Raw genomic sequence first — 25,572 nt, forward strand, 5'->3', positions numbered from 1 at the left:
CCAAAGCAAAAACCCTTTAGGTTAGGGGTTCTTAACCTTTTTGTGTGTGTCATGGACCTTTTTTTGAGTCTGGTGAAGTCTATTAACTCAGAATAATGTTTTTAAGTGAACAAAGAACATATTTTTGTTATTAAGTTGTCAGTCATGTCCAATTCTTTGAGACCTCAATTGAGATTTTCTTGGTAAAAGTACTGGAGTAGTTTGCCAATTCTTTTTCCAGTTATTTTATAGATGAGGACCTGAAGCAACCAGGCTTAAGTGACTTATCCAGAGTCACAGAGCTGCTAAATATCTGAGGCTCGATTGAAACTCGGAAGATAAGTCTTCCTGACCTGACACTCTATCATCAATATCTCCTAGCTATCCATAACAAAAGCTTTGTATTAAAATAAAAGAAAACCAATTATACTGAAATACATTTATTAGATTTTGGTTTTTGTTTTAAACATGTTGGTTGAATCAAGAAAAGAGCCCTTGCTTTAATAGGTTTATAACTTGAGGGAGAGAGTGAACACTATGAACATAGAAAAAAAAATTGAAAATCTGTACAAAGTAAATATAAAGTAATATCCAAGGGGCTAGGCAGAGGAGTATATTAATGACATGTTCTTACATGAAAACAGACTTTTGTTGTTAGCCTTAAAGGAGCTTAGTGATTTTCATAGGTTGGAGATAAGGAGGGAATACCTTCCAAACAAATCGTGGAAGAGAACAGTGGAATATCATATACTAGGAATAACATCTAGGTGGGTTATTTTGCAACAGAGAGTAATAATGAATTGGTTCCAGAAAGTTTACTTGGGACAAGAGGGTGAAAGGCTATTAATGACACTGTAAGGGACTTTGTTTTAAAATTCCCATCAAATGGATATTCATTGATCATTTCTGTGTACCTATCTTGGAAAGCAGGGTTCCCCAACACAAATTAAGATGAAGTTTTAGTAGGATTGAGGGGGAATGGAGAATCTCTGTCTATCCCTTTAGGCTCAAAGTAACTGAAGTGATTGGCAGCAGCATCATGATTTTTTTAAACTTTAATTTCCAGTTTTCTTCCTGTGGACACCCCTCCCACCTAAAACACTGAAAAGGTGTGAAATATGATATTCATTATACATAGAAGTCCTGCAAAACATATTTCTACATTGATCATGTTCTGAAAAACATTTTAAAAATTTTAAAAGAAAAAATATGCTTTGGTCTGTGATCTTGAGTCCATTCGAAATGTTTTGAAGTTTCTATCTGGACCATCTCATAATTCAGTTCTGTGAGATAATGGATTTGAAGAAGAATTGCCAGGAATGGGGATGGGAGTCAGAAAATAGGGAAAGTTCTTTTTTGTTTTGAAGTAGTGCAAATGTAAGGGAAGTATATTTCATAGTCTCTTCTTCCAACATTACATAGGGTACTAGGGAGTTTCTATGATGTGAAGGAAAGGTAACACTTATTAGAAGAGAAGAGACTTTTAAAACAAAGGGATTTTTGAATCCAACTGGATACATTGTAACAGTAGAAGAATCGGAGCAGAGAGAGGAATGAGTGTTAGGGTGTTCATCCCAGGAAAAATGGTAAGAGGTAATATCAATACTTTAACTGATTCCAAGTACAACTAGTAAAGGTTGGCCATAATGTGAATAATTTATGATTCCTTTTCTGAAACAATAGTTGTTGTTTTTTTATTTCACTAAGTTGCCAAAGTTACTAAAGTCTTTTTAGAACAATTAGAACTTTTTAGCCAAAACTGAAAAATCAAATTAATCGTCCCTTGTCCTGTCATAGATTAAATGATATATGATGACAAATATGTTTGTCTGGAGTAAAGTCAGGTGGAAACTATACTAGAGTATACTTTCTAACAGTTAATGGTAATGAGACCATTTCCTAAAGATTTTAAATCAGTTAAAATTGTCAACTGTTAACTACTCAAGTATTGGAGAACTGTTTAAAAATTACATTTGTGCCTAAGTATTTTTGTTTGTATTTAAATTGACTTCAAAATTGTCAGTATATTTCATAGAGATGAAAATTTTCATGTTACTTAATTTCATTTCCATCTTTTTTTTATCCTAACAAAGCCATATGTGGGTTTGCAAGTTCTTTCTTAGAAAATGTCACTAAATATAATTTAAGAGATAAACAGGATGTTTATCCTGTGTATGAAAGAAACCCCACCAGAACTCCAGTAAAGCCTTATTTTGATGCTATCTTATGGCATAAAAATCACTCTGGGCACTTAAAGACTACACTGTGTATGCCGTTCAATTCCCAGGCTTTCCATGAAGTAGCTTGATAACAATGCATAGAGAGGGTTGGGCCTGGAGTTAGGAAAACCTGAATTCAAATCCAGCCTTAGACATTTTCCATCTATGTGATGTCTGAATAAATCACTTAACCTCTGCCTCAGTTTTCTTAACAATATATCAGAATAATAATATTACCTACCCATGGTTGTTGTGAGAATAAAAGATAATATATGAAAAGTACTTAGCATAGTTACTAGCATATAGTTGGAGCTTAATAAATATTTATTCTTTTGCTTTTGTCTCTTAAAGTTCAGAGATGGTCATCACTAGAAGACTGTTCTTAAAAGGATGTGTTTTTTTTTTTTTTTTTTTTTTTTTTTTTTTTTTTTTTAACACAACTCAAGGAGGATTTCTGGATAGAATCTTTGATTTACTTGTCCTTCCTTGTCAAGAGAAATTATTATTGTTGTTTTTGTTATATTGCTTTCATTTCTTTCCATGTTCAGATAAAAACCAATCCTGAGAAAAAGTCATTGTTCTTCTATTATTTCTGTAGAAATTATTCATGGGCTATTGTTAAGTGAATAAAATGACTTCTTATGGGTGAATAAAACATTAATATTAACTAGCATTTATATCCTGAAAGTTTACCAAGAACTATATATGTTATCTCATTTGATCCTCACAAAAACTCTGGGAGATGCTATTATTATCCCCATTTGCAGAATAACAAATTAGGCTGTGAAAGGTTAAGTGACTAGCTAACTAGTGTGGATTCCCAAGTCCAAGTGCCATGTAGTACCTCTATTAATAGTGTTAAATATAAGCTTATCCTCTATAGGCTCACTGAAACTTTATTACAATCTGGCAACCTTTGATCTTCATATCTTGGTCTCTGTATTTTATAAGTTTTTTGCTCCATACAGTTTGGATACTATGAACATTTGAAAATCTTTCTTTTAAAAACTTAGTCTTTGGGTTTTTATAAATTAGTTATGTTGGGGTTATTGTGGGCAACAATTTTTACATTATTTAATTAATTTTACATCTGTAGCAACTCCTTCCCTTCAGTCCCTCCCCATGTTTAATTGTAGGGTCAAATATAGACAGTAAAGTTGGGATGAGATTAGAATACCTTTATTATGATGTTCAACAAATAGCAAGCAACAAGAATGACAGCGCTCATAGGTAGTCCATATGAGTCTGAAATGACAGGATTGGGAAGATAAATTTTTATACACAGAGGTAAAGAAGTGAGATTTCAGGTGGTTCCATACTGTTTCATGGTAATTAGAAAGGCATACAATTAAAATATTTTATATTTTGGTAAAGAGTTTGGTTGTTACAATACAAGTGGGATCATAAAAGGAGATAGGATCTTGAGGTGGTAGATAAGGATGACAAATGGAGAGAGGGACTTTACAAAATAGGTGCTTTGGATACATTGATAACTATAATTTCTCTCTGAGACTATTGATAATCTCACAATTTGTTTTTAACAATTCCCAAATCAATATCAGTTCAAGCATAAATGACAGCTTATGGAACCAGTAACAAGTTCATAACACAAAGAAGTAACAAAACAAGCAAAGTAACAATAAGGTAAATAATCCATTATATCTAACTTTAGGAGTGTCAAGTCCATGCAATGGCCATGATCTTCAGGTGTCTGGCAAACATTTCCTGTGTGTTTTTCAAACATCTGTGGACTTCTGTGGAGATACTTCCTTAATCATCTTCTTGTTCCAATTACTTGTAGATATTCTTTAGATAATGCTGCTAAAGCCCACTAGTGATAAGACTTAATATAATTTAGTAAAATCTAACAAAATCTAATCAGATTGGCCTTCCAGTAATTAATTCATGTGGTGAAAAATCAATTCAGATCTTATGGAACAGAACTTATTGATGATAGAGCTATAAGATGATCAAATTAAGAACCCATAGTTGACCTGAAATTTCAGAGAAGTACAATTCTTATATACCACATGCCCTCTTTATCCATATCTAAACCTTATACTTGATGTGGACAATTCCATTGACAAGTTGAAGAAAGAATCTTTTAAAAAAATCCATGTGGGTCTGACTTATAAAATGGATACTTCTGATTCTTAATATTATCAGATTGACACTTCAAAATAGTATTTAAATTTTCTTTAGAATGACTAAGATTTTTTATGCAAAACTTTTAATCTTGTTTTGAGAACTTATTACTAAAACACATTCAAAGTCTATAACCCAAAGTCATTTGTATGTGTGTATATATTCTACTTAGAGAACAGTTTAATCTTTTGTTTTCTTAAGTTTACTACATTTAAAAATGTTTTTACATTTTTAAACTCCCTCTTTTCTAAGGATAAAAATTATCCTCATGTCATCTTGGAAGAATTAAATATTTTAAGGAACTAATCTTATATATGAATATAGAATTATTAGCAAGGGGATAGCAAATCTTAGAACACATTTACCTAGTTGTTTAGGATATAAGTTAACCACAAATTCATGTTAAAAATAGTAAGATCCTTTATACTTGTACCCTATTATAATAAATTAGAAAAGTTTCAATATTTTTCAACTAATTAATAGATTTTTTTAGTTGCAGTGACAAAAACTTTCCACATTTTATCTGCCCTTATTTTAAATATTTAATGTGAAAGGCAAAAGGAAAGACATGGTTATGATAATATCAAGACTATTTCCTCAAGAGTACAGATTAAACTGAAATAAGCCATAACAAGGGGAAAATTCCCTTATCTCTATTTGATTCCACGTAGCAGTCATAGTAACAAATCATACCTCAAAGTTTCTTGTTATTCATAAGATATCATAGCCAAACTCAGAATTAATCAGGTGAAAAAAATTCATTGAGAGAAAATAAATAGCACAATAAATAACTAAATCCAATAAATCTTCTCTTTGCCTAGGCAAGATTGTCTCTTCAATTTTCCCAGATATAGAAATTAGTGTATAGCAGTCTTCCATTAATGGTTGTACACAATATATCTTTACGTAGATAAAAAATATATGCTATTTATATGCGTATATACATACATAGATATGCTTATCTATACATATGTGTATATTTATAATCTATTTCTCTACCCTAAATCTTTGGTCTCCATAATGGATAACATGTTTCATCATCAGTTCTTTGGAAATAGTTATGGTTATTTTATTGCTCATTGTTTACATAGCTTTTAAACTTGTTTGACAGTATGGTTGTTATTGTATAAATTGTTCTGGTTCTGATTATTTCACTCTGCTAGTTCATATAAGTCTTTTGCTATCATTATGAGATCATCAGTATCTTTATATCTTAACATATAATAATGTTAGTAATAAATACTCCATCACATTCTCATCCATTCCTTGAATGCTGGACATCTGTTTGTTCTGGTTTGAATTCCATATAGTGGATTGGTTGAATTTGTATTTTCAGGTTTATATTTGTAATATGGGATCTTGTAAATACATGGAAAATTCTTATGTATAAGTTTATACCTTGCTAGATAATCAATAGGTATTAAATATTTACCTCTCATAATGATGGTATTGTTCTGTCTTCAATATCACCTTAAATAATGTATGTCAGTCACTGTCTAAATTCAGCATAACCTTTCTGGAGTCTCTAGAGGCATTTATGTGACCCCAAATTACTGTCATAAACTGTATTGTTTCGTAAACAAGACCTCATAACTCAGGCATTTGATCAATGTTCCTTTGTTAACATATTATTGACTGAATTTATTTGTGTCAATTGTGGAGAATCTTTTGATTTCACTTAAATTATTATTATTGGTGTTGATGTTTTTTAAAAGATGTCAATAGCCAATTATCTTTCTTTATAAGGTTGTTTTGATATCTAACATCCTCAGAATGATTTTGCAATTACTACCATCCTCTTCTCACAATAGGTATGGGAGGAAACAAATATATGTACATAGTAGCTTTAATTTGCCATTAATCAGAACAAAACAAAGCCATGTCACTGATAATTTGACCCAGTCATCCAATTTATAGTAAGTATAGTGCCCCGTTTCTGGGAATTACAGTACAAATTTTTGTGTAATAATTTTGTTACCTAGAAACTATTCAATTTAGTTACTGCAAGACGACTGTAGAGGAAATGGAAACCTCCATCAAATTCACCTCATTAAGAAGAAAGTAAATCCTTCACCTTCATCCCAAATTACTGTAACAGTTCCATCCAGTTAAGTTTCCTGTAAGAAAGCACAGATTTTTTTTCTCTCTAAATAAAGATGTCACAAGAACTTCATATGATATAGTATTGCCTATTTCTTAATATTTTTCCAGCCAGTTAAAATTGGAAAGCAAAAATTAGTTTAGTCTCCAACTTCTCTTGTATTTAATCAGTCCAGTGGTTGGCATCATGGGAATTCAAGAACTGCTATGCTATTCAAGGAGATGCCTTGGCATTTTTACAAAGAAGGGGAGATTTGAAGGGTCAGCCTTTTGTTCTAGATGCAGAGTGGTTTTGGGAGCTCCCAGCATGTCACTTGGGGTGTAATCAATTTGCTGGTAGTCACTCCGGCCACTGTACTTTGAACAGAAACAGTTGGAATTTGGCTTCCAAACTGTGAGTAACAAAGAGGGTCATGTCAGGAAGCAATTTGTATGAAAAAGGAATTATCCAAATATACATTTTGAGCAATATTATAAAGTTCACTTTCCTATTTTTATGGACTATAGAATGCTTCCTTGGGGCCTGAAAATGTTCATGCTTCATACTATATCATAATAGCATGTTGTGAACATTTGAGAAACTATAAATCTGCTCACTTCTGATGTATGGAGAAAATGATCTTTGTTATGATTTATAAAGGCTGTAACTGAAAAATAGGCTGCTTTTGTGAATTCTAACTTTACTATATAGGGACTTAATGCTAGACGATGTAGATCAAAAATCTATTCCAAAGTAAATGATTTTAAATAGTGTATTATAAAAGATGCCTAAGCAAAAGACTTGGGAAGTATAATGGAAATAAGTCTGGATTAAGTCCAGAGACCTGGATTCTGGTCCTGGCTTTTGGTTTTGGCTTTACTGTTTATTTATGAGATATTAAGTATCATTTTTTTCTGAAAATGATTTTTCTCATCTGATTTTTAGACATGGTCTTTGTGTGGATTTGTTTTGCTTGACTATGCTTAGGTCTATTACAAGGATATTCTCCCCCCCCCCCTTTCTTTTGTTGTTTTGTTGTATAATGGAGACTGTGATTGGAGAGGAGAGCCAGCTAGCAATAATGGGGATGCTTTTTTTCCCAAATAGAAGAAAATTAAAAAGAGGATCATGGAAATTTTTTAAATGCATAGAAGAGAACAGAAAAATTTCTGAAGGAAACAAAGACAAGTAAGATGACTATGAAAATGTGCTGAATTTATTCAATTTTTTAAAAGCATGTTATGTAGAATATTCATGGTTTCATATTTAGCCTTCCTTTACATTCTCTTTTACATGGAAACATTCAATTTTTGGTGTTAGTTAAATTCAGTAGAAATCAGGTCTTAAAATGGCTTAAAATAATATAAGAATTATTCATTTTAAAACAAATTAGTTAAAATTAGTTTGTTTTCAGTTTTATAATTGTTATTTCATTCATTCATTCAGTAGTAATGAATTAGAAAAGATAGAATACTCCAGGATTGGGGAAGATAGTCTAAGAGGACAAAGTCCTCCCTCTTCTGATGCCTCATTGTGTTATGGAGGTGACCTTGAGTTCTTGATTTAAGCTTTGGGCTTTTTGTGCTACCAAGTTGGAAAGGTTTCAGTTAGGTCTTCACAACAAATTAAGACGATCAGGCTAGTCAGTTGATAATGAATTTTTTGACTATGGCATACTGTGGGGAAAAAAAGCAAACTATACCATGATTCTTAGTTGGTTGTTGCTTCCTTCTGTGGTAAGGGGCAGAAGAACATGAACTTCTGGAGGACCAGGACTATTTTTAACTTTCTTTACATTTCTAGCACTTAGCACAAGACCTGGCACAGAATCTGACTTGAAGAGGTATTCCTTATGAATGGTGAAGTTTTCTAGACAATCTTGTTATTTGTAGAATTTGTAGAAGTATGATATGTTTAGAAAGGGAGTAGATAGATATTTGGATAGATTGATAGAATGAGCATTTATTTAGTAATAATTATAACAAGAATTCTGCTAAGTGCAAGGATTATAAATAAAAACTTGTCTGATGTCAAGGAGCTTATATTTTAATGCAAGACTATACATAAAATGTAACTGGAAGAGAAGGGACAGAAACAAACCATGAAATAGATGGGGGTATCCAGGGGATGTTGTAAAAGCCTGAAACTAAGCAAGACAAGGTGAAAGTTGACCTAGAGAAACCTTAGAGAGGCTCCAGGAAAGGAGTCCAATTTTCCAGTGGGCAGGGAGTAATATTATATTGGTTTCATGAAGTACTGGAAATGTTCAGAACCCCTTAGAAGAGGATCACTGAGAAAATTTGGCTGCAAAAAGAATTTGGTTTGACTCTTCATGCAAGAAAAACCAAACGGATGTAGCTTGTCTATTATTCTGGCTCACGGGTATGATACAGCCAGCTGGACAGTTGTTAAATTGTTGTTATAAGAATTTACATGATGGAAATCAGCAAATGGTAATTAAATGAAGGCTTGTTTTGCTGATTGTCTAGACCTAAGTAAGTAATGGAGGATTTATTAGTAATGTGAATTAAACTTTAAAAATTGTTCTGCATTTAAAAGAAATGTTTAAATTTTGTTTATAGTATTTTATTTTTAAAATATATGCAAATGTAATTTTCAACATTTACCCTTGTAAAATCTTGTGTTCCAAATTTTTCTTCCTCTTCTCCTTCCTTCCCCCTTTCCAAAATAGCAAGCAATCCAGTACAGGTTAAACATCTACAGGCCTTCTAAACATATTCCCATATTCATCATGCTACACAAGAAAAATCAGGTCAAAAGGGAGAAAAAAATGAGAGAGATAAGCACCAAGCAAACAACAATAACAACAAAGGTGAAAATACTATATTTTGATCCCCATTCAGTCTCCAGAGTTTTCTCTATGTGGATGGCTTTTTCCACTACAAATCTATTAGAATTGTCTTGAATCACCTCATTGTTGAAAAGAACCAAGTCTATCACAGTTGATCATCATATAATCTTATTGTTAGGGTATATAATGTTCCTTTGGTTCTGCTCACTTCACTCAGCATTGGTTCCTGGCTTTTCTGAAATCAACCTGCTCATCATTTCTTATAGAATAATAATATCCCATTACATTCATATACCATAACTTATTCAGTCATTATCCAACTTTTGGGCATTTACCCGATTTCCAATTCATTGTCATTTTGTAGTGCAAGGGCTCTTGCATTTTTTTTTAAAGAGAGCAACCCCAAAAGTAATAACATGCATTTTAGGTGGACAGACTGTGGGAATTATCCCTCATTTTTCTTTCTGTACAGACAATAAAATGGTTGGGCCCAGAGCTGAACAGGAAGAGGAGAGTTGCCTGGATGACCTTCAGGATGTTGTGAAACTCTTTTGCAATCTTCTCTCAGGAATAAAGGCAAATTAAAAAAACATATATTCCTTTATTGTTTCATGGTTGTAAGACATGTAGAGCAATAATCAAAAAAATTTAAAAATGAGTATTGTTTTGGAGAGGTACATTGCCAGTGTGTTACAGGCTAAATATAACAGATGAAGAACTTCAAAAAGAGTTGAAAATGCCAAAAGAGAAATGGATGATAGAAAAAGTTGATGGTCACATAACAAGAGAGAAGAATGCCCAGTTTTTATCCCTGATGCTTCACTGATGGTCTCATGATGCCAAAATCCAGCAGAGAAGACCCGTAGCATGTTGAGTGAATAGGCCTTTGTTTATTTTGTGAGAGGACATGGATAGAAGTAGCATAAGATTAGCATGCCTAGATAAATGTGTTGACGTGTTTCACCATAAAAATATCCAAATCATAAGATCAGTGATCCATTTTTTGTTTTGTGTATTCCATTCATTCATTGTTAAATGATTCAGGGGCAGGGATCCTTTGAGAAATGATAGGAGGGGCAGTGGATGGAACACCAGTCCTGGAGTCAGGAGGCTCTGAGTTCAAATCCTTCACTCTAAGTCATTTAACCCCAATTGCCTCTCAAAACAAACAAACAAAAAATGAGAAAAAATTGAAAAGCCAATCCCAAGAATATTTACCTCCCTAGAGAAACTTTGGATGACTCTCCCCTCATCCTCTTCAGATTTCTTTTATGTTTTTAGAATATAAACTCCTTCAGGCCCTGATTAAAAAAAATAAAAGCAAACAAAAAAAAAAAACTTAGATTTGTACTCCCAATCTTAGTGCCGTGCCTGACTTGTAGTAAATACTAACTAAATGTTTGCTTCCTTTTTTGCCCTAAAAGAACTAATTGAGCTATCATTGTTTATTGAAAAGAGCCCTGGACTCTTGGATTCTTAGTCTTGCTTTCACTACTAATGAAGATTCTGACTTCTACAAGTTGTTTCTTAACAGAATTGGGAAGGACTTCCAGACCCCTGTAGTGACTTTCCAGCCTTTGCATGAAGCAATCCAGAGAGAACTCTTCACCTCTCAAAGCCTAATGGTTACCTGAATTTCCTTTTTTCATTTACTTTAATAGAGTCACAAGCATCTTTGACATTAATAACTTTCTTGGTTTATGCCTTTGCCTATATCTCGAATACATCTTTGCCCAACTATCTTCACCTGATGAAATCCTGCCTATCCTTCAAAACTCAGGCCAAATGTTACCTCTCAAGAAACCTTTTCTTTTGTCCTAATTCAAGAGTTTTTAATCATAAAAGATTAAACAAAAAGATTTATGTCATGGTCCACTTTGGCAGTCTGGCAAAGTCTGGGAACCCGTTTTCAGAATACATAATGTTTTAAAATGCATAAAATAAAAACACATAGGATGAGATTGAAAACCAATTGTCTTAAAATAACCTTGGAAATCCCTGCCCTTTCACCCACCCCCTTTGCACCCTTCCTCCAAGTCTTTGTTACTGCTTCTCTTTTCATCCCTGCTGAAACTCAGTTGCACCAAAGCATCCCAAACACAAAAAAAGAAAATGGTATCCATGGAGCCATAATATGGAGGCGGGGAGCTTGGGAAGAGGGAGGAAGAATAGTTTTTTGGTGGTTCTTTTTTGGTCACAACTTAGTCAATAGTTGATGACCAGCTATTTTCAAGTAGTATTTTTGCTCTCACAGTGCAGGATGCTTCCTGGAAAAATATTACTTTTTTTCTGGGCATCCACTGGTTTATTAAAGGGAACAATTGTGTTATTTCAGCATAGTACAGAATGTAGCTAACTCTATGCCAAGACAGTTTAGATAGTTTCTAAATTCTAGAGAACCTAGAGGTTTAGATGACTTGGAGTAACACTTTTCAGACCAATTTTTTGTACTATCTATATCTTTACTGTGTATAGTAAGTGGGCATTTATTTTTCTCTCCCTAACCCTCAACCCCCTTGAATTTCTCTGTTCCATGATCCATACTCATAGAAATCCAGTGCTTCATATTTCTGACAGCTCATATAAATTTTAGGGACAAATACAGATACTTTGCATAAAGATGTTAACTTTCACACATTTGCTACCTTTGCTGTTGGGCTCCAAGCCTCTTCAGAAAAATCTCTGTACAGTATACAACATCTCTCAATCTGCTATCTTGAAGAAGATAATAGATGCAGATCTATTAGCAGATCTTACCACAGGAACAGATGTTTCCGTTTATGGCAGAATGAAGACACATTCTGGACTGTATGCAACATATTTGGCTCCAGTTTCTACTGCATATTTCCAGTTTCTGTTTCAGTGCTGTGATCTTACCTAAATGATTTCTGAAATATGCTAGTTCTGGTAAATGTTTTTAGGTCTGATTAATAATGCATTATCTGAGAGTTTCATTATTTAGGCTTCATTAACAGCTCTAGTCTCTTTCTGACTATAGCAGATCAAGATCAGGAAGGCTTTGATCTTAAAGCCAAATGATTCTAATTGAATTTAAGACCTTTTTTCAGTTTGGATGGGTCATTATATTTACATGTGTATTTTTATTTTCAAATTATCTTTATGTTCCTTTCTCCTGTGTCATGAGGAATAAAATCCCTGAAGATCTTTCATCTCCCTTAAGCCTCAAAAGGTTTTGGCATTAAGAATTCTTCCATGGATTGTCTTGAAAAGATTGGCTGAAACTTTTTCTTCAGGGCTTGCTTTTCTACTTCCACAGTTCTCTCTTTCTGCTTATACACTTGCTTGTTTATTTAGAAAGGCACTAGTACATTTCTTTCAGCTGGCCAAAGGAGCTGGATAAGCCTCTGTTTTTAAAATCACAGTAATTGTCGCCTCCAGGAGAGCAAGCCTGAATTTAGGGCTCAAGAAAAAATTTCAGAATATTCTTTGTAGGTTATGAAACTTACAGTTCTTTTGAGAATATTTCCATTTCTTAATGTGTGCCAACTCTGCGAAAACCTTCTAATAATGATGATAGTGATAGTAATAATAATTCTAACAATGAGATGATTTATATATATATATATATATATGTATATATATATATAATTTATATACACAAATGTGATCCATTTATTATTTACAAAGAACTCTCTTTACAACATTCCTGTGTAAGAAGTGACATAAATAGTATTTCTTTTCTATTTTGTAGATAAGGAAAATAGACATCAGTTTTTTATTCAATATTATCTCCTTGGGGTAAAAACAGTGAATAATTCAACTCAGAAATGTTGAAGAATTAAGTTAAATCAGTAGTGTCACTTCATGCAGTCAATTTCATGCGGTCAATTTCATGGGGTCAATTGTCATTAGTTGATCTTTAAAATAATCTCTCTGTGGTAACAGTGACATTGAGTATTATCGAGAAAGGAGTTAGAGGGTTACAAAACATGAAGTAAAATTATGCAATATTAAAACTGGAATGGACCTTAGAGATCTCTAATTCAAATCTCTCATTTTTAAAATTAAGAAACCAAATTCCAGAGGATAAGTGACTATATAAGTCATATAGGTAAGTCAGCGACAAAGTCTGGACTAATATCTCAATCTATTGTCTCCTAATCTCCATTATTTTTTCACCTGTGCTATAAGATCATACTTCTATTTTTTTCTATCTTTGTTGAACATAAAAATCTACTTAGTTATGATCTTAAAGAATATATGAACAAGAAATTTATGATATAAAATCATATTAATAAACATTTGATAAACATTTTATAGAAAACAGATGAGTCTGAATGGTATTTGATAATGTCTTTTTGGCCTAGTTGTGTCCATAGTAGCCCCTGAAACTGCCAGGAGGGAGGCTTGCTATCCATATTTGATAACCTGCCTCTTTGAATATAAATATGTCTATAGAAATGGTCATATAAATGATGCCCAGGTTTAAGGAACCATTTAAAGCCATTAGCTAAAACTTGACTTAGTTGAAATAAATGCCTAAGTGAGAACTGATTAGGTCATCTTTAGGCTTTAACAGAATCCTTGTAGTCCTAATGTCTCCCTAGCTACTGCTAGCGTTAGTATTTTTTGTTTGTTTGTTTTAATTGCCTTTAGGAGTATCTTACAAGCATATTATTTAAAAAAAACTCTCTTATTCACATTTTGACACTTTAATTTGTTTGAGATATCCCAGAGTCAGGGATTCTTAACCTGATAAGAGAAATTTTTATTTCTAACTTTTAATAGTGATTTCAAAATAATTGGTTTTCTTTGTAATTCTATACATTTTAAAAGCATTGAGGAGTCCACAGTTTTCATCAGACTTTCACAATATAAAAGAAACACTAAGAACCCTGTCTCTGAGTAATTCTTTGGAAGATAACCTTTTCTCCATTTGAATACATGAAAGTTTCTGCTTGTGTAGTTTAATTTATTATTGTTCTTTTGAGTTGTTTCAGGCATGTTTAACTCTCCATACTGCCATTTGGACTTCTCTTGGCAAACAGTGAAATGGTTTGCCTTTCCTTCTCCAGCTTATTTTACTGTTGAGGAACCCTGAGGCAAACAGTTAAATGATTTCCACAGAATCACATAGCTAGTATCTGAGTATCTGAGGCCAAATTTGAACTCAGGATCTGATTTGAACTCCAGGGCTAGATTTCTATTGTGTCACCTAGCTATGCCAACACATTATTAGTTTGAACGATCCAATTTCTTAAACTGTCTTTGTGACCCCATATGAGATTTCACTGGGAGGATGGTCACAGTTGTGATTTATTATCATTAAATGTTTGAGTTGTATACTATATGTTTGGAATTATGTAAAAATTTCTTGGGCAAAAAGGGGTCACAAGTAGAAAAAACTTAAGAAGCTCTGCTATATCATAACAATAGTTTTTGGGGGGTTAAGGTTATTTACCATCCATTTCTGTTTGTGTATTTCTGATTTATATTCCTAATAGATTTTTGCTTTGAATAGTAAAAAAGTCAACATATATATATATATATATATATATATATATATATATTGAAAACCATGAATGCCTTCCAGTTTTCCTAGTCCGTAGGGAGTCAGGCTATGAACCAACAGTACAGTATTACTTAGGCATCTAGACCCTCATGTGGTGTTTATATCCAGACTACCAATGGATAGTGGCAGGAGATCTTAAGCATTATCCTGAGACCTTGAGCATTCCTGTGGTTTATTTCAAGGTCCCACCTTTTTCAAAGTATAAAGCCAAAACAGTATAAAAACAAAATTTTAAAAACCTACATGCTTTTGTAGGAGGAGGGAACACCAATCCTCCCTTCCTGCTGGAGATAATGTGATAAAGTGTGATGGGGGAGATCATCAAGTATATGAGGAGGTGAACAAATAAAATGGGTTTGGGGAGGTTTTATTTCAGCTTGACCTGCATGCCGTTTGGAGGAGTGTACCTTCAGAAATAACAAAGTGCTTCAACAAAAGAAAATACGGAAATCTCTTGCATAATTTATCCAGTTTAGTCCCTTGCTGTTTTTATTCTGAAGTCCATAGATAAGGCATGTTATGAAAGATGTGTTATATGACAGTTTGGCTGTTAGAGTTAGTGAAGTGGTTCCCAAATCCCAGTGACAATAAACCACAGAAACCTTCTGCTGGGAACTATGCAAAGTGATTGCTTTGTAAACTGATTGTTGTCAAGCTATGTTTCTTCTGTTTTATATTCTGACACCCATTTCTCCCAATCTATTTTCTTCACTTGGCTTAGCATTTTATGCCATCTCAATTCCATTTTAGGGCTAGGTTGCAATGGCAAAGCTTTTAGTAATACAAACCCACCTTCCTAAATAGCATTTTAATGGGGTTTACATTTTTTTATTACAACAATAACAATAATAATAGCATTTATTTATCACTTTAAGATTTGCAATGTATGTATTTTTATTATCCTCATGTACAGATGACTCAAACAGAGGTTAAAAGTCACATAGCTAGCTAGCTAAATGATTGACACAAGATTTTAATTCAGATCCTGTCTCCAAATGCAGCGCTCTATCCCCTGTCACCTAACTGCCTACAAAGTGTGTGGGGGTGGAGAATGTGATGTATATCCTTTTATCCTGCTACTCACCTCCTCTTCACTTCTCTTTCTGTTTTCCTTAAGCTTTATGTTTTGAGATTTCATTATGGCTCTAGTATTTACTGTTACAACATTTCAGTATTTAATAGCTCTATGATCTCATCCATGTGGGTACTTCTAGTCCCATGGTAGAGAACTTAGAATCCTCATTCTATTCAGACCCCCAGATGTACTTCCCTTTCCCACTGGTAGTGGATCATTTCTTCCAAGAGTTACTATCCTGAGAAGTGAATGAGACTGTTCACACAGTTTAGATGATCAAGGAGTCCCCAGCTATAACCTTGCTTAGAAGGATAGCACTCACTGTCTGCCTTGCTGCCATGTCTGAAGGACCTTACGAGTCCTCTTGCTACCCCTGGGAAAATTGCCTTTCTGCCTTAAGAATGACTCTTGGCATCTGCCCTGTCCTTGAATGTTTGTGATTTATTTCCAGGCCCTTTCCCTCAGCCTTTTAGCTAAACCTTGCTGTAATGCTTTCTCCTTCAATTAAAGTGTGAATTGGAGAAGGGATGGACTCACTTTACTAATTGTATCCCTAGCATTTAGCAGTCTTTGTCATATAGCAATGTATATAGTCCTAAAAGCATGAATAAATGCTCATTCATTCATCCTTCATCTCACTTTCTCTTCTCCCTTGTTTTCTTTAAACACAAAGGTAGATTCTCTTGCCATTTTGAAAACCTTTTGAAGAGGGAAGGGCAGCATTCCTGTCTTAAAGGGAAAGAAAACGGGGAAGGAAAAAGGCCTCTTTGAAGGCCTCCTCCCCTTCCTGGCATCCTCAAAGTACGTGGCCCTGAGCCGCCACACCCTCAGTGTTCCAAAAAGACAGCATGATGTAGTGGAAAGAACACTACACAGGGAACCTTTAAATGTGCATTCTGTTTCTAAATCTGCTACCAACAAATTGTCTGACCTTGCACATATCACTCGTTTTGGTTTTTTCATAGGCAAATTGAGCTAAATATTTCCGAATTATACATATAAAATTATTTAATTTCTCTTTATAGAGTTTTGATTTCACTGATTGTAGGAACTTTTTTTAATTGATGTTGTTGGGTACTTTCTTAACAATTTTGGTTTTATTTACAAGAGCTTGGGATACTGAAAGATTAAATGGCTAAATTGCTATGTACTGTGCTAAACATTGAGATGCAAAGGGAATTTAAAAAAAAACAAAAACCACAAAACCCAGTCTCTGTTCTTGAGCTTATAGTCTAGTGAGGGAGATACCATGAAAACAGCTATGTACAGATAACATATATGTAAGATAAATTGGAGATAATCAGTAGAGGGAAGGTACCAGAAATTAAGGGGAATTTGGAAAGATGGAGTTTTCTCTGGGATTTGGAAAAAGATGGGGATGATGGAGGAATCAAGCATGGGAAACAGATAATGAAAAAGCATGGAGTTAGGGGAAGATCATCAAGAATACCAGTATCACTGCATCCCAAAGTATATGGAGATAATGTGTAAGAAAAGTAGGAAGGGGCTGTGTTTAAAGGCTCAGTAGAGGATTTTATATTTGATCCTATAGTTGCTAGGGAGCTCCTGGAGTATTTTGAGTAAAAGAGGTGCATGACTTGGTGAGACATACACTCTAGGAAGAACAGCTGAATGTATGATGGACTGGAGGGGAGAGAGACTTTTTGGCAAAGAAACCAAACCTCTATTCAAGACCAAGCTATTACAATAATTCAAGTGGTGAGGGCATGGCATATATAGCCATGATCATTAAATTGATCATCAGCGGTTTCTTTTGGGAACCAAACACACCTAATGGAGATACTGAATACTTTAAATATGTTTTTGAAAGGGAATGTCTCTTACAGGAGAAAATAACAATGATTGGTGGATATTTAATTGAGGAGGAGGGCTAAAAGGCTTCAGCTCCTCCTGCTGAGAAAGTGGCTCAGCCACTTCCAGCAATCTGGACCAATGAATCTCTCTGTGTCTAGACGACTCTGATTGACATATTGAACTACCATTTCTTAATGAAGTATTTTTATTCTTTATCTTCAAGATAAAGTTCACCTTTATTATTACAAATAACATTATAGTTATTACAAAGCAAATCCAATTGAAAACACTTAGCTTTGCAGATTCAAATAAAATCTCTCCATTTTCTTTGTAATTTTAAAAACTTTATTTAATACTTTTAAAAATGTATACCACCATCCATAGGTAGCATGACTTTATTAATGAATATTTTGTAAAAATCTCACTCATTTTATTTGAGGGAGGTAATCTGAAATAGTGACAATTTGATTATTTTCAAGTATTTATAAAAATTCAAACTAAGTTAACAAAATGTCAACTAATAGAAATCCTTGAGGACTTGTTTTAATGAATAATTGAGGCTTATTTTTTGCTTTTACAAGATGGTTTTAAAAATTCTTTATAAAGACTTTCATAGGATCATAAAGCCATTCATAGGATATAGGTTCTAGCCAGGAAGATGTACTGTTCAATTTGGCAGCTTCAAATCACTAAAGCAGAAGGATGAGGAAGGCCATCAAGCCTACCTCCCTTCACCACCCACTTTCTTGAGAGTTACTGACTCTTATTTACTCATTAAATTTGTACTTTCCTTAGGTAGGGGATGTATAGAGAACAGATTTTGTGTCCTTTGAGGGAATTCTTAAATCATTACATCCAGAGATCCATTAAAGCAGTGGTATCAAATTCAAATAGAAATAGGGCCACCCAAAGAGCAATAAAACTGGATCATAACCCTTTGATCCAGCAGTGTCTGTATACTAAAAACATCATAAAAAAGGGAAAAGATCCACATGTGCAAAAATATTTGTGGCAGCTCTTTTTATAGTGGCAAGGAATTGGAAACTGAATGAATGCCCATTAATTGGAGAATGGCTGAGTAAGTTGTGGTATATGAATGTAATGGAATATTATTGTTCTATAAGAAATGGTAAGACTGATTTCAGAAAAGCCTGGAAAGACTTGCATGAACTGATGATGCAAAGTTAAGTGAGTAGAGCCAAGAGAACCTTGTACAGTAACAACATGTGATGATTAACTTTGATGAAGTTGGCTCATTTCAACAATGAGGGGCTTGAAGGCAATTCCAATAGACTTGTGATGAAAAGAGCCATTTATATCCAGAGAAAGAACTATGGAAAATGAATGTGGATCAAACATAGTGTTTTCGCTTTTTTGGGTGGTGAATGTGTTTGGTCGTGTTTTTTTTTTTCCTTTCTTGTGTCTCTCCTCTCCCCTTGGATCTGATTTTTCTTAAGCAACACATGACAAATAAGAGAATGTGTTTAGAAGAATTGCACATGTTTAACCTATGTTAGATTGTTTACTGTCTATGGGAGGAGGTTGGGAGGAATTGAGGAAGAAAAATTTGGAACACAAGATTTTGCAAAGGTGAATATTTGCATGTGTGTGGAAAAGTTAAAAGCTATTAAAAAAGAGAAAGAGAAATGAGGCTACCAAAAAATGCAAGAGGATCCCTGTAGCTGCCTTTTGACTTAGAAAACCATATTTCAAATATATCTGTACTTTATTGTATTTTTATTTACTAATATTTCCCAGTTATATTTTAATCTTGTAAGGCTGCACTAGATAATTTTGTTGGCTTGAAGTTTGATACTTTCTTATATTTCATGTTAGTTGGGTAAATGGTATTTCTGTTATGGCCCATTTTATCTGATGTTTTTATACAGCCACAAATAATTTTCTGTTAATTTCCTTTGAACTCTTGCCTTTATGTTTTTACTTAGCTTATTTAGGATGGTAAGCATAGAATCATGGGGAATAGGAAAGGGAAAGAGAAATAAGCATTTATAATATAGTGCTTACTCTGTATGGGAAGAATCTTTTTATGTTTCATTTCTTGAAGTAGCAATACTCTATATTAAGATTAGTAGCAAAATAATCCATATTCTAAAACTTGAAATTTGGCTTTGAAATCTGTTTGCACAAATTTCAATATGGTATTCATATATTTTATGGGTTTTTTGTGAAAAAATAAAAATCATTTGAATTCTAACCAAAGCCATTCTGCATTCTTTTCTTCAGAAGCATATTTTTCTTGGGAAGAAATACTTCCCCTTGTGGATTTGAGAATTGAAGTTAATGAATGAATTAATGAAAAGTGTTTACTAAATATCTACTATGTGCCAAGTAATGTGCTGAGGGTTAATAATTAAAAATTAAATATTCCCTACCCTCAAGTAGTTAACATTCAATAAGAGGAAAACAGCACACAGAGAAATGATAGCCAGGGAGAGTTTTTTATTATGGAAAACTAAAGGGGTGGTGAGTAAAGTCAAAAGGGAACAGAAATGACATCCTTTCTAGTAGCAATGGCAAAATTTTTATTGGTTACATGGCTTGAAATGGGTGTAGGAGAGTTGATTAAAAAAAAAAAAGCTCTCAGGCATGGTGAGTAATGAGGAGATGACCAAGATGTAAAATGAGGTATGACTGAAACTGATTGAGTATGGTACCATTTACCATTGTAAAGTTTTCATTTTATATATTTGCAATTCTGATTTTTAAAATTTACTTATTTTTTCAGTTACCTCAAGTTCTACAGATCATACATACAAAGTAGAGTAAGACTCAAAATACTTTAATTCTATTAATAATTGAAGAAATATACTATCCTAAATTTATTTAGCAATTGAATACTCATAACATTTTGTTTGCATTTTTCCTATCAGGCTATTTATTATATTCTACCTTAAATTAACATGATTTTTTTCTCATGTTTCCTTTTATATCCAGAAGTTCTTATGTTTCTTGTATTTGATCTTTCTTTGCATTTTCCACACTGCCTACCATAGTATATTACATAGAAAAGTCAGCAAATATTTGATTTGATGCACATATATTTACACACACACACACACACACACACACACACACACACATACATACACACATCCATATTACTGTATGTATGAGTGTGTGTGTTTGGTGTAGATGTGTATGTGTATATTTAAATAAAAACTGGCCCAATGGATATAATGCTGCATCTAAAGTCGGAAAGATTTGAGTTTTAAATCTGGCCTCAAATACTTTCTATCATTATGACTCCAGGCAAGTTGTTTAACCTCTGTCTACCTTATTTTCCCATTATTCTGAAATGAGGATATGATAGCACTTACTTCACAGGGCTATTGTGAGAACTAAATGAGTTAATAATATATAAAGTACTTAAGATAGTGTCTAGTATATATTAATTGCTTTCAATGTTTCTTCCTTCACCTAACCTTCCTGTCTTCCAACTTGATAATCTCACTATCAGCTTAAAGTCTTTAATACTAATTGCAACAATTATGGATGTGGGAAATTTTTTTTGCTAATAATATATAATATTGGTGTTATTGTGCTGAAATAGCACCAAAGAATTGGAAGAATTACTACCATTATCCTTACCCCCCCCCCAAAAAAAAAACAAAAACTATTGAGGTCTGTTAAAAGGTTGTAAGGATTTTCTTCCTCTAGGCTAGTGTATTAATGTATTAATTTCTATTAACTGTGACAGCCTTTGCAATCAAATGCATTCTTCATCTATTTCCAAGAAGCCATTCATAATTCTAATAACCTTGCCATTTGTTCAAGGAGCTAGATTAGATTGCTTATGTTGTATTATTTTGTGTTTACTTTTAACACCCCGCCCCAGAACACACTTAATGAGGATGAAAATGGTAACACATCATAGTCATGCTTTTTTATGTGACCATCAGGAGAGTTTTTTTGTTCATAGTGAACACAAACTCCCACATAATCATATGGTGATGCATTAAAATTAACATATTTTTTAGCAGTTTTGACAAGCTTAAATGCTTGCCCTGAATTCACTGCCTCTGTATTTTCTTATGCCTTCATACTTTCTTGATGAGTAGATAAGGTCTGTTTGTCCGCTCTCTGATGCACAGAAACAAAATGGGCTTTTACCACTTCTAGAGTTTTATGTTTATGATTCACCTGTAAGGAATCTAAGAGAACTATGTAACTTGTTGGATAAAGAATGTCTGATCATCTTTTTGGAACCAAATTGGTTTCTCTGAGACTTCTAAATCTCTTTTCCTTGTATTTTTTTTCTTTGATTCCCTAATATTCTTGACTTTTTAGTTTTCCAGATCCAAGTTTGTTATTATTTAACTCTCTAAATTAATTCTTTTGTTGCTTGATTGGCATAGTACTGAATAGGTAAAATAATTTAGTTATATTGTCATTTTTATGATATTGGCTTAGCCTATTTGGGAACAATTAATATTTTTTCAATTATTTAGTTATCTTTATGTGGAGTGTTTTGTTATTGTGTTCATGTGTAGCCCATGTATGTCTTGGCAGACTCCCAAATAGTTTATACTATTTGTGGTCATTTTAATTGGAAGTTCTGTTTCTATTTCTTCCTGCTGCATTTTGTTGGGAATACAGGGAAAGAGTATATTATTTTGATATCAGTCAATATCACTCTGTGTTCATCTTCTACGAAAAGTATTACTCTGGTTCAAAATGATGATTTTGCATTCTTGGGGGGGTGGGGATGGGGGATCTCACTCTCTCCCTCTGGCCAGAAGTTCAGGAGCCATGTTTATAGTTCACCTGTAAGGAATATAATAAAGGTATGTGTTTATGATCTGAGGGTTAGCCTGGCTGAGTTAAAAAAAAATCTTGACCAAATTAGCCTCAGTGTAATGGATTACTAATTTTTTTTTTTTAGTCATAGCACATCATGAAGACTTTGTATTAAGTACTAAGAGAGGATTGTAATCTGTTTTAATGAAAGGAGTACATAATACTGTTGAAGCCGTAGATTCTAAAAGTATTAATGTTTTAAATAGCCTTCTAAGGCCATTTCAATGTAGTATTTTTCATAATTTCTCAAAAGCAAAACAAAAAACACCAAAACTAAAGAAGTCATCAGATAATGACTTGTTCCAATGTTTCCTATCACATCCTTCAGATTTTAAGCTTCTTCTATCCTATTTTAACATTTCCCAAAGTGCATAGCATAGTATCTTACATTCAATAGTTTCTATTTATTGAATTAATTTCCATATTTTTTGTTTTCTATCTTTATTCTTTGCCATTGAGGGGTTGACGATAAAACAGAGTGAAAGAGAGAGAGAAAAAAAAAAAAGAGACAGAGACAAAGAGTGAGACAGAGACAGACATATACACAGGAGAGAGAGCACTTTGTAGCAAATATGCATAGTCAAGGAGAAAAAAAAAACTGCTGAATTGACTATGTCCAGAATTTTATTTCTCATTCTTCCTTTTGTATCCACCACCTGGCAGGCAGGAGATGGGTAATGTGCTTCATCAGTCAGTCAGTTGACATTTATTTGAAAAGTCTCCTATGTACTAGACTTCTGAACTCTGAAAACTTTTGAATTTTTTTTTCTTTTCAGTGTTATCTTATAAATTTTCCTAATTATGCTCACTTCCCATTATTTCATTTCATAGAACTTTCCCAGATTTCTCTAAAATTGGCTCTTTTTTATTTCTTACAGCATAATACATTTTCTTATATTTATATACTATCATTTGGTTTTTCATTTCCCCAATTGAGGAATAAATTCTTCCTGCCTTTTTTTTTTTTTTTTTTTGGTTGCTACAAAAATGCTATTATAAATATTTTCTTGTATATGTGGATTCTTTTCCTTTTCTTTGACCTCTTTGAGGAATAGACCTAGTAATTTTATTACTGGACCAAAAAGTATTATTCATAATTTAGTGATTTTTAGAAGGGGTATATTGATTCTAAATTGATTTCCAGAATACCTAGAATGTACATATACATATTAGTATACACACACACAAATATACACATAAAGGGTGCTGTAGACTAGTGCTCCAGTTTTAAGATTACACTAAGATTTTTGGGCCACCCAAAATATGAAAAGCAGACATCTTCCAAATGGTAAAATTGTCAATATGATCGCCCCTAATTTGTATCAAAGCTAGCATGTTTTAACCTGTTTTTATAATAATTCTCTTTATATTAGGGATGAAAAGAAATTTGTGAACCGATACTGGAAAGAAGTTCGAGTTGGGGATTTTGTTCAGCTTCGATGTAATGAGATTATACCTGCTGACATATTGCTGCTTTCTTCAAGTGATCCTGATGGCCTCTGTCACATTGAAACTGCCAATCTGGATGGGGAGACCAATCTGAAACAACGGCAGGTGGTGAGGGAATTTTTAGAGCTGGTAAGTAAATTATGTTATAATTATTGGAGTAATTGAATTGATGTGATTGGTGGATGCTTTATAGTTTTCAAAGCATTTTCTCATACATTCTCTTAACTTAAATTCTTTTAATAATTTTTTTTCTATTTTTTATTCATCTATGTGTATATGTTATATATGTAGATTGGGAGAGAGAGAAATAGTATCAGTGTCAGACATGCAATTTGAAGATATTCTTGATACTAAAGATAGTAATCTATTATATATTTAAGATGTACTTATATATATTTTAATGTATATCTATATCATATACATATTGCAATTACTCTATAATATAGACAGAAAAAATATTATTATCTTCCTTTTACAGACATAGAAAGTGAGACAAGGCAGCTAGAAGGTGCCATGGAAAGGACACTGGGCCTGAAGTTAGGGAAAACCTGAATTTAAATCCATTATCAGACACCTTCTAGCTGTATGATCCCAGGGAAACCACTTTACTTCCTTTTGTCTCGGTTTCCTCAACTGTAAAATGGGAATAATAATAGTTCCTATCTCCTAGAATTGTGGTGATGATCAAATGAAGTAATATTTGTAAAGCACTTAGCACAATGCTTGTATATAATAGGAACTACATAAATATTAGGTATTCTATGGATAGCATTTGTTGAAATTAAATAACCTTCTCCAGGTTACAAAGTTAATAAGCTATTGTCAGAATCCAGGATTTTGTTTTTGTTTTTTACTTTTAGCCAATGTTTCCCATATACTACATTAGATTTCTCAAAAAGAAAAAGTTCCAGGAGTCCTTGGAAGACCATAAAGTAAATTTTAGAGGCATCACAGACACTAAAATCATGTTGATTCAAGCCCATGTTCTAGAATAATGATACCAAAGTACAAAAATGTCTTCTTCCTGTCTTCTTTTTGGAGTTGGAACAATATCTGCCAGGATCCTTGACATATAAATTAGGCTAGTTTTATTGTTGATCCTTTTTTTTCCTCTCTAGAAGACTGGTTGCCTGTCCCCTGAGACTTGATTGGCCCAAATGATTGAGGCTGGGGTGGTTGATGTGGCTCCATGGCCACATCAGCATAAAAAAGTCTAGTCTTAAAAGATGTGAGTAGGAGAAAAAGTGGGACAGTATCTACCTAAACCATTGTTATAGTTTTGCTAAGTATCTTTTTAATTCTCCAACCAAGTAAGTCTCTTTCTGTCAATTGTTATATGGTCTATGTTTATCTTATTTCAATATTTCCTTCCAATTTCTTTCTAGAATTGAATTTGGAGTTATTCCTGGCCTATGACATTATCATATGTACTGATTAGTAATCAAAAACTGACATTCATTCACATTTTAGTGTAAACATAAAACCTTTATCAAGCTTCACAACAGCCCTAGTAGGCACCTGCTATACATATGTACATATTCCCTTTCTTAGATTGGAAAGTCAAAATTGACGATTTCATGGAACCTTCATGCTTAGCTCTCCTGTTTGAAACATCAGAGGGACAGCTAGGCACAGTGATTAGAGTGC

General features: G+C 33.3%; 1 protein-coding gene across 1 annotated transcript in view; it reads left to right on the forward strand.

The window, feature by feature from the left end:
* ATP10A (ATPase phospholipid transporting 10A (putative)) overlaps positions 1–25,572 on the forward strand; it is a 254,377-nt gene that overhangs the window by 85,662 nt on the left and 143,143 nt on the right. The window contains exon 2 of the mRNA XM_074300324.1: positions 23,850–24,054. Coding sequence (XP_074156425.1) covers positions 23,850–24,054 — 205 coding nt within the window. The remainder of the gene's footprint in view (positions 1–23,849; positions 24,055–25,572) is intronic.

The sequence above is a fragment of the Sminthopsis crassicaudata genome, chromosome 3, assembly GCF_048593235.1.
Source record: "Sminthopsis crassicaudata isolate SCR6 chromosome 3, ASM4859323v1, whole genome shotgun sequence".
In the NCBI taxonomy this organism is placed as follows: domain Eukaryota; kingdom Metazoa; phylum Chordata; class Mammalia; order Dasyuromorphia; family Dasyuridae; genus Sminthopsis; species Sminthopsis crassicaudata.